We start from the raw sequence: 10943 nt of genomic DNA on the forward strand, positions 1-10943 counted from the left end.
AATGCACAAGTTCAAAACAGAAGAAGAATGAAATGCCAAGCAATGAAGCACTTAGCCTGACGTATCTGCTGTCTCATAGGTGTGGCTGGATGAAGCACTTAGCCTGACGTATCTGCTGTCTCATAGGTGTGGCTGGATGCAGCCACTCAGATCTTCTTCTCCTATGGACTGGGCCTGGGCTCGCTCATCGCCTTGGGAAGCTACAACTCATACAACAATGACGTGTACAAGTAGGTAGATCCCTTACTCATGAGCTTTGTACATCCTTCATGGCTGATGTGATGTTAACATGACTGTTCCCCTTTCACAAAATCGACTTTATTCTCTTTCATTCTCTTCCTTTTAGCATAAAGTAAATAATGCCCTTTGGTTGGATACTCAGCTCCTTAGAATGAACATGCATGCATTTTTTGTATGGGTTATTATTGTCCCCACAGGATTCTGCCATTCTTGTGTGATATGTATGATATCTAACTTCTATAATATGGTGTTTGTCTCTCATCCTCTCTCCAGGGACTCCATCATAGTGTGCACCATCAACTCCTTCACCAGTATGTTTGCTGGCTTCGTCATCTTTTCCATTGTAGGCTTCATGTCCTATATCACGAAGAAACCCGTCCAGGAGCTAGCAGCATCAGGTGAGGAACAGTATTGATGCCCTTATAGAGTGGAAAAACAACAACATATTTATATTTCTTCCAACAAGTAAAACAGCCCGAAGCACAGAAGAGAAATGTGCTCATCATTGAGACCGCATTTGACCTTTGCATAGAAAAAGCCATCTCAGACAAATTCACCTCTGTGGGACCTCCATAAATGTCTGATTGCTGTATGAATTAGAGTATCATGCCATTAAGTTGCTCGTTGTGCCCCCCTGGGGACAGATTCTGTCCTTTGCAGTGTTCGTATGACATCATCATTATTACATCATAGTCCAAACGGCTTGACATTTGCCACATCAAGTCATTCTGGGGTCTGTTACAAAATTAATTAAAGAAAGCATGTGAAGTAATTTGAAGTGTGTGTGTGTGTGTGTGTGTGTGTGTGTGTGTGTGTGTGTGTGTGTGTCTGTGTGTGTGTGTGTGTGTGTGTGTGTGTGTGTGTGTGCGCGCATGTGTGTGTGTGTGTGTGTGTGTGTGTGTGTGCGTGTGTGATGTGTAGGTCCTGGCCTGGCATTCCTAGCTTATCCCCAGGCCGTCACCCAGCTGCCCATGTCCTCTCTATGGGCCATCCTCTTCTTCTCCATGCTCATGATGCTCGGCCTGGACAGTCAGGTACAAACAACACACACACACACACACACACACACACACACACACACACACACACACACACAATGGTCATTTATATATCTAATGCGGAGAAGACTTAACTTTAATTTCACTCATTGTTCCAATTCATCTTGTAAGTATTAATTCATCAGGCTGTGTTATGAAATAATGAAATAATAAGAAAAGCAATTACTGAGGTGAATTTTCTATGAAGAATGGGAGCAAGATTGGTCTCAGATATCCTACTGAAAGATTAAGATTCTTAAAAAAAAACTTTACTTGGAAGCATGTCAGAGTGCTCTATTATATGAAAGTGAAAAGGAAATTCAAGAAAACTTTTCACAACAATTAATTCTCATTTTAATTTTCTGTGACACTTTCTACTAGTGTTTGCTAAAACTGGGAATCACACAGTTAAAACAAATTTTCCGCATTAATTCCCAACTACATTTTGATCCAGGTCTGCTAAAAGCATCTGTGCATGTTTTTGCATATTTTTGACTGTGCCAGCTGTTATATCTATTTGTTAGCTTCTTGTGTGTGTGTGTGTGTGTGTGTGTGTGTGTGTGTCTCAGTTCTGCACGGTAGAAGGCTTCATCACAGCTCTGATGGATGAATTCCCAATGGTCCTGAGGAAGAGGAAGAAGACGTTCATCCTGGTTGTCTGCCTCATCTCCTTCATCATTGGCTTCTCCAACATCACACAGGTGTTGTTGTGTATGTGTGTGACGTGTGACGTGTGTGTGTGTGTGTGTGTGTGTGTGTGTGTGTCTTATTTTTTTTTATGACCAAATTTTTATTATGACATTATAGACATAAACATTCACATTGACATGTTGGCTGCTTTCATTCCCCTTCCCCATTCACCATCTCCTGTACACACCAAAACATATAAAAGAGCATACATACAATCACATATACAATGTAGATATACACCTGCATGCAAGCACGCTATACAATATAATACACTTTACACCACTCGACGTAGGCTATATCGTTTTACTAATTCGATTGCATCTATAAGAGCTTCAATTGTTTCCCTTTTTGCACCATTTACCCTTGCTATAGATGATTCTAAAACAAGAGTACTATGAAATAAAGACATCCACTGATCTACTTTAAGGACATGAGGTGGTTTCCATCTCATTACCAGAATCTTCTTTGCAGCTGTAAGGCCAGAAAAAAATATTTGCTTGGTTTTACCAGACATATTGATAGAGGAATCATCATTTAACAACATAACATTAGGTAAACAGGGTATTTTAGAGCCAATAATAACTGATAAAATCAGTGCAATCTGAACCCAAAATGATCTTACACCTGAGCATTCCCAAAACATATGGATATAGGTGCCAATTGACTTTTGTGAACATAGCAAGCAAAAAGGGGTTGTAGTTATCTGTAATTGGCAACACTTTCTAGGTGATAGATAGAATCTATGAATCATTTTATAATGTAACAATTGATTATTATAATTGCGGGATGTGGCAGAGATGTTTCTCCATACTCTTTTCCAGTCTATTATCGGTCCATAATCTTTCAAATCAATATTCCAGACTTTAACAATTCCCATATAACTTTGGGTATTGTGTTGTATCTTTTTATATACATGCGACACAAAACCCACCCCAGGTTTAGATGTTTTAAGCATTTCCACCATTGGGTGCATTTTGAGAGGCTGGTTCCATGGCACACCATAGGTGCGCATAGCCGTCCGGAGTTGTAAATAAATGTGTGTCTTATATGCCTTTGTTGAACGTCTGTAATAAGAAAAATTATGTAAAATGTAATTCTAAATTCAAATATTCTAATATAATGTAATAACTTATATAACTGATTCTCAACCTTTTCATATTAAGGAGCATAATTTAGTCCACATTAGAACCATACCATGACTGCCATGGACCCCATTTGATGATATTTGTCTCTTGAACCAAATTTGAGAATACTAGACAAACAGACAGACACCACCCCCAGAGCCCACTTAGGCCATTTTAAACAAAAAAAGACATTGATGACATCACAGTTGCTCTAGTACGACGGCGTTTTAGGGCCATACATGATGAAACATAAAAATTACAGGAGGATTTGTTTTGTTTTGTTTCCCAAAAAAAAAAAAATCCATTTAGAGAAAAAAGTCTAAATTTCGTGAATAAAGTCGAAATTTCGTGATTAAAGTCGAAATTTCGACTTTAATCTCAACATTTCGACTTTATTCTTGAAAAAAATAAAATAAGAATAGCTCCTCGGATTTTTTTTCCCTCTTCTCTGTCTGGTGCTTAAATTTCGACTTTATTCACGAAATTTCGACTTTATTCACGAAATTTCGACTTTAATCTCAACATTTTTCGACTTTATTCACGAAATTTCGACTTTAATCTCAACATTTCGACTTTATTCTTGAAAAAAATTAAATAAGAATAGCTCCTCGGATTTTTTTCCCTCTTCTCTGTCTGGTGCTTAAATTTCGACTTTATTCACGAAATTTCGACTTTAATCTCAACATTTTTCGACTTTATTCACAAAATTTCGACTTTAATATCAACATTTCGACTTTATTCTTGAAAAAAAAAGAAAAAAAACTTGCTCCTCTGATTTTTTTTCTTCTGTCTGGTGCTTAAATTTCGACTTTATTCACGAAATTTCGACTTTATTCACGAAATTTCGACTTTAATCTCAACATTTCGACTTTATTCACGAAATTTCGACTTTATTCACGAAATTTCGACTTTATTCACGAAATTTCGACTTTAATATCAACATTTCGACTTTATTCTTGAAAAAAAAAGAAAAAAACTTGCTCCTCGAAATTTTTTTCTTCTGTCTGGTGCTTAAATTTCGACTTTATTCACGAAATTTCGATTTTTTTTTTCTCATTTTTTCTCATTTTTTTTAATTTTTTTTTTACTAAAAAAAAAATCCTGTAATTTTTATTTTTCATCATGCATGGCCCTTTTTCATCATGCATGGCCCTAAAACCCCGTTGTACTCGAGTGACATCACTGATGATGAGATTAGATGAGATGAGATGAACTTTATTGTCCCCGAGGGGAATGTCTTGGGCATATAGTGCCATACACAGCCACATATCGCAAGTACATATAGGTTTTGACACGATACATACAACAGACAGAAAGAAAAACACACAGAAACGTACAGTGTAATCCCTTGCTGACATGCACACTAAACTTCCACTGGGAAGTTGTGCAAGCGGTGTAGTATAAAAATAAAGACAACGAATGTAGTTGGTTCAACACTTCATCCTAATTGCTCGTAAGCATATTGCACAAGTCATCATGCACAACCCTCATTGCAATTTCTTCCCATATGATAATGTAAAAGAATAAGAAGATAAATAAGTACAATTTTAGGAGGTACAGACCCCTCCTCAGGAGCAGTGGGGTACTCAACTAAATAAAACCAGTAACTCAATATAAAAACAAGAGTAAGAATAATAAAAAATTAAGAGAATAAAATAAAATAAAATAATAAAATGATAAAATAAAATAATAAACTATAAAAAAAGTGAAAAGAAACCAACCAGCAGCAGTGAACAGTCTCCTACGACTGAGTCCTTACCCGCTCTTCTTGTGGGGAACAACCTCCTAGGGGAAGGGGCAGTACCGGCTGTTTGTTCAGCAATAACACAGAAGTGGGTAAGAAAGAGAGCTTGAAGCGATTGCTCTTACATCTATACGCTCTGTATCGTCTGCCCGAGGGCAGCAGATCATAGTCACAGAATAAAAGGTGAGATGGGTCGTTCAGTATTTTGAGTGCTAGGCTGATGACCTTTTTCTCAAAGATTGTTTGGAGAGGTGCAAAGTCTGACATCACTGATGACATCACTGATGACATTACAAACGTGACTGTCACCGCCACAGACACCACCCACTTCGCCAATTTTAACTCAGAAGATATAGAGCCAGCTGAACACACACACACACACACACACACACACACACACACACACACACACACACACACACACACACACACACACACACACTCATGGGTGTAGGTTTGGGTAGGGATGCTAGGGACACGTCCCATATCTAGGCTTTGAAGCGCCGATCCAACCCTCCAGCAGGTTTCATACTGCCCAGAGATGTTTTGGCTGGAGGGGGAGAAAGCCCTCAGTAGCGACTTGTAGGCGTGAATGATTAATTAATTACTCAGATATTCAAACACAATATTATTGTTAATAGTTAATAGTAAAACAAATGCTTCTCTAGCACTTGTTAAGCCTATTTGTTAGGCCACACTTCTCTCTTCTACTACACTTTTACTTTTCTACTCCTCTACTTTGTAATTTTGTGTTGTTTTCATGTGCCAACATGTCATTTCTTATTCTCTCATCATCATATAGATTATGTAGCCTAATTATTGTTAACTAGAAATATTGCACATTTTGCGCACACATTTCTAGCACGCTTTGCACAGCTCGCACACTCGCGACCTCCCCAGTAATGTCTAAGTCAAACCTATGCCCTTGCACACACGCACAGACACACACGCACACACACACTCACACTCACACACGCACACACGCACACACACACACACACACACACACATGCACGCACATACACGCACACACTAGGGAATAGAACCCCCTCCTGCATTATACATAATGCAGGAGGGGGGCACGGTGGCTCAGTGGTAGAGCTGTCGCCTCGCAGTCAGAAGGTCCTGAGTTCGATTCTCGCCTGGGACACTGCGGGCGCTGTGGTTGTGTTCCCCCCATATCTTCAGTGCCTACTGCCCAGGTGGGGTATCTCGTCGTAAGGGCCTTTCTGTCTGTGTGGAGTTTGCATGTGCTCCCCCAGGGGGGCTCCTCCGTATATAACCCCCCCCCCCATTAAAAACATGCAGAAGATCAGATCGTCATCGTCATCCGACCAGTGACGACAACATCCGAAGTCGGTCCCCGGGCGCTGTACGAGAAAGCGACCACTGCTCCTGGCCTGCCCCCCGGAGGAAAGGACAAAAGCCAGGATGGGTTAAATTGCAGAGGACAAATTTCACCAGCCACCGTCAGCATGTGTGTGTTTGTGGCCCTCCGTGCATGTGTTGATGTGTAACCGTGTGACAATAAAGACAGGCTTGGCCGTCTGAAATCGTTTAATCGTTTAATGACAAAACGATCTCACAACAACCTGTGGTGTTACATTCATCATGCATATTTTATTGAATAAAGAGAGGAATATTCGTATTCAGTTTCTAAAGGAGATGTGTGTATTTGTGTGTGTGTGTGTGTGTGTGTGTGTGTGTCTCAGGGTGGTCTGTACGTGTTCAAGCTGTTTGATTACTACTCCGCCAGTGGGATGTGCCTCCTCTACCTCGTCTTCTTCGAAACCGTTTCCATATCCTGGTTTTATGGTAAGATGTCTCTTGTATACTGTCTAATTCTACTGTTGTCTTGTTTTTTTTTTGTTTTTTTTCCGATTTCACTCCAGTTTTCTCCCCACTTGTACTTGGCCAATTCCCCCTGTCTCGGACGTGCCAATCTAGGGACAGTTGTAGACTAGCACATGCTTCCTCCGATACATGTGCAGTCGCCAGCCGCTTCTTTTCACCTGACGGCGAGGGGTTTCACCGGCAGGACGTAGCCCGTGGGAGGATCACGCATCCCCCCACAACAGGCTGACCAGAGGAGGCACTAGTGCAGTGACCAGGACACATACCCTTAATCCGGCTTCCCACCTGCAGACACAGCCAATTGTGCCTGTATGGACGCCCAAGCAAGCTGGCGGTGGGCTCGAACCTGTGACCATAATTGATATGTGCTTCAAGTCACCAAATTAAGCAAGCATGTAGATTGCCTGAGCCCTGTATACTGTACAGTTATCCAACAGGAAATTGCATCTATCTGCTTCACTCTCTCTAAATACCCCTTGCAGTCTCCTTTCCCTTCTCTTTCAGCCCATAATGCTTTGTTCCTCCATATTGTGTCACACTCTCTTGTTGTCTTTGTCTGTCTTTATGCCATAGGAGCTGAGAGGTTTTATAAGGACATTGAGGACATGATCGGCTATCGGCCCTGTGTCTGGTGGAAGCTTTGTTGGAAGTTCTTCACTCCGCTAATCTGCTTGGTAAGCCTGGCCTATAGGGAATGATTAGCAAATTATACCCTCTATGGCCTAAACTCCTTACCTACAGAATTAAAAAAGTGGGTTACTCTCAATCAAGCTGAAACCTGTACCTCCCTCTCTCTCACATGGAGATCTACAGTATGTAAAGGATTTGGCAGTGTGCAAGCAACCTGTCTTCTACTACAAATTGCTCATAATTATCTGCGGTCATCCAGTGATAGCAGGTGCTGATAGGTGGATGTGCCACCAGGATGGATGCCCTTTCTGAACGGCTTTGCCTTTCCATGTGTTGATTTACAATTCATTCCATAGACTGTCAAGCCCTCAGGGAAATCATGGCAAAGTCTTTCTCTCTCTTCTACTGTATTAACAAACGGAAGTTTCATGATAAAGAAGGATTTATCAATGGAATGGCATTCTGCCAAAATGACAAAGTACACCTTACTCAATGTATACTCTTGTCATTGGCTAACTGGCAATGGGCTTCATTTATTCATATTTCTGTATGTTTGGAATATTGAAAGGTGATAGTGAACTGGGCTAAAATTTACAAGTCAAATCATATTCAATGCTTTCTGTACATTGTGTGAAAACTGCATAATAATGTCAAAGGATGTCAGTAAATTGATCCCCACATGTTAATTTATAGCTAGCAAATCAAACATATGATGTAGCCAGCCTCCATTCAATGTGATAATACTTCAATACCAAATACACATTCTAACTCACTTGGTAGAGTGCTTACCTCCGCCACAGCGTGGTGTTACGTAAATCCATTTGGAACTTATGTAAATGGTAAATGGTAAATGGACTGCATTTATATAGCGCTTTACAATGTGCCTACATTCACCCATTCACACACTGAGGGTGGCAGGCTGCCACACGGGGTGCTGGCACAGCCATCGGGAGCAATTCGGCGTTCAGTGTCTTGCCCAAGGACACTTCGACATGCGGACTGGAGGAGCCGGGGATCGAACCACCGACCTTCTGATTAGCGGATGACCCGCTCTACCTCCTGAGCCATAGCCGCCCCTATGTGCCTTATGTGCCTTTTTGTGATTGGTTACCACCATTGCCACACCTCCTTTTGGCCAGTGAGCGTGGAAAGTTAAACGCTTCTAAGTTGGCCTTGGCCTGCTTTTCTGCCAAGTTTTGTGCAAATCCGTTCATAACTTTTGAGATATGCTGACAAACAGATAGACAGACAGACATACAGGGGTGATAACATAACCTCCTGCCAACTCCTTGGCGGAAGTAATAATATTACATATCACCAGTATTCCCGATCATTATTGCTGTTGAAATGGACTGAAATACTGCCTTATATTGCAGGGGGTGTTTACCTTCAGTGCCATTGAGATGACCCCCCTCACCCTGGGGAAGTATGTGTATCCGCTGTGGGGCCAGGTGATTGGCTGGTTCATGGCTCTGTCTTCCATGGTACTGGTTCCTGGCTATGTCATCTACATGTTCTGCACCACCAAGGGCAGCATCAAACAGGTGAACACCTCGCACTGTCTTGCTTGTTGTCTGCTTTAACAGTTTCTGTTTGCAAATAAAGAGCTGACAAGTTACTGCTGCTCACAAGTCACAACAAACAAAAGACTGAAAAAATATAGGCTACGACGAGCCATACAGGAAGGCTGTATGCAAGTTTTTTTTGTAGGTTTTTGTCATTCAGATAGAAGCAGAAAGGTTTTTGTACAAGGACAACATCACTGTCGTTTAAAGTAAAAATAAAAAAGAAAGAAAGAAAAGGGATACTGCATTCAAGGTGAGCACAGCTTGGTACAATAGAGCTAAACAGTCACTTGACGTCACCAGCCCCGGAAAAGTATTTCCCATTCATTTTCTCCATAGAAATCCTTATAGCCTAACGAGTTTTAAGGCTGTAACCAAGCCGAACCAGCAATGTACTGCATCATGAGTGACCATAAAACATTTCACTTTAAGCAAAAACAAAAAATAAAAAGCGGGGACTTTCCCGTGGGGACTTTCCCGCTTTTACGATTCAGTAGGTTGGAAACTGCTCTGCAACATAAACGCTGCAGAGGCGTTTATTAATTGTTTTTGCGTTCTTGTGTGGACGGAGAGATTTTCTAAAACACTGTTGGTGTGGACAGGACAAATCATTGACTGATAGAGCTACTGTGTTATTGTTTGTCTCCTGCAATACTGATTTTTGCTGACAATAACGTAACGCAAACTTAAATGCTTAAATCTCAGTACCTTCTTGAGAAATCGCTGACACTCCTATTGGAAAAAATTACCATCTGCCTTCTCTGCTTTTCAATTAAATATATAAATATATATTTTTGTGTGTGTGTAGGCTATACTTGTGCTTTCTGTGGTTGCTGCACTTTCCACCTGTACCTTCTATGCCACTCGCACGGCCTTCCAGTCTCGTGAACCTGAAGGATTGCTGTTATTAGTATTTAACTGGTGAGCCTGAGATTGATGTAACACATGTCTTCTTTTTCATGACCAGCGTTGGCGGAAGATGACAACTGCCCAAAAGGGTGAAAAGGCACCGGGCCATGAAGAAGTTAGGCACACGGGGAGCATGGGCGAAGCGCCTGTCTAGCCAGGAGTCAGTGGAAATAACCTGCCTAATGTTTTCCCCTCCACTTGGTCTGTACTGAAATTTGACAATTGGACAGGTGGACTCGAGTTGTACTGTATGTTACCATGTCGTTTTCCTCCATCTTAACTTGTGCTGAAAAACCAAGTGGACGAGGAAGGAAGGGAGAAAGCACTTTTGATAAATGTAGATATTCATTCATTCGTGTATGTAAATATTCATCCCACCTTTCAAATTCTCGCTTCCAGCAAATGCAATGACTGTTGTGATGTACATTACATCTCAATATACTGAACAATCTGGTAAAACTTGAGCCAAGCATAAGGTTGTAATGCATTCAAGTCTACTTGCTTATGAATGAATATGAATGCTGACAATGCATACAGCATCCTATTAAGTGTTACCATGAATGTTTGTTTGTTTTTTCGTTATTTGAATGGGTGTTTTATAAAATACTTAGTTAGCTCGGCTTTCATGTTCTACATTTTAAATTATGTTATATATCCATAAATGTTATTAGTCTTCGACCACAGTTAATTTAAATAGTAGAGAGGTGTAAATATAATTTTTTTCCATAGATGATGAAAATGTGGAACATATGATAAAATATTTTGTCAGTTTTGGGAGTATATGACAAATGTGAAGGATCTGCCATGACAGTGGGTCATTTATTCTTCTTCATTTCAATAAAATCACATAAACTACAACTGACAACTGCATTGTCCATCTTCACGCTGTAGATTATCTCTCTCTCTCTCTCTCTCTCAAAAAAGAAAGAACCTATAAGTAACTAGAACGACCGCACCGTGGATTTATGCCTCTGCCATTAGTTCATTCTTGAGTCCAAATCGCCATTTGAGGCAAATTGGAAGAAATTCCGTCAAGGCGCTCTTGAGATGTTGCGTTACAGAGCTTGGAAATTGGGTGTGTGAGGTCACAGTGACATTGAACTTTGACCTTTAACCATCAAAGTCTAATCAGTTTATCCTTGAGTGCAAG

At 40.7% G+C, this 10943-nt stretch overlaps 1 protein-coding gene across 1 annotated transcript in view; it reads left to right on the forward strand.

Annotated features, from left to right (window-relative positions):
- The window catches only part of LOC310789716 (sodium- and chloride-dependent GABA transporter 1-like), a gene marked incomplete at both ends in the record, with an annotated part of 23188 nt that extends 13241 nt beyond the window's left edge, over positions 1–9947 (forward strand). The window contains 8 exons of the mRNA XM_083651376.1: positions 127–230; positions 514–638; positions 1162–1274; positions 1847–1978; positions 6548–6650; positions 7263–7363; positions 8696–8863; positions 9852–9947. Coding sequence (XP_083507502.1) covers positions 127–230; positions 514–638; positions 1162–1274; positions 1847–1978; positions 6548–6650; positions 7263–7363; positions 8696–8863; positions 9852–9947 — 942 coding nt within the window. The remainder of the gene's footprint in view (positions 1–126; positions 231–513; positions 639–1161; positions 1275–1846; positions 1979–6547; positions 6651–7262; positions 7364–8695; positions 8864–9851) is intronic.
- Positions 9948–10943: the final 996 nt, after the last annotated feature.

Source organism: Poromitra crassiceps (assembly GCF_964638095.1).
Source record: "Poromitra crassiceps genome assembly, chromosome: 2".
In the NCBI taxonomy this organism is placed as follows: Eukaryota; Metazoa; Chordata; class Actinopteri; order Beryciformes; family Melamphaidae; genus Poromitra; species Poromitra crassiceps.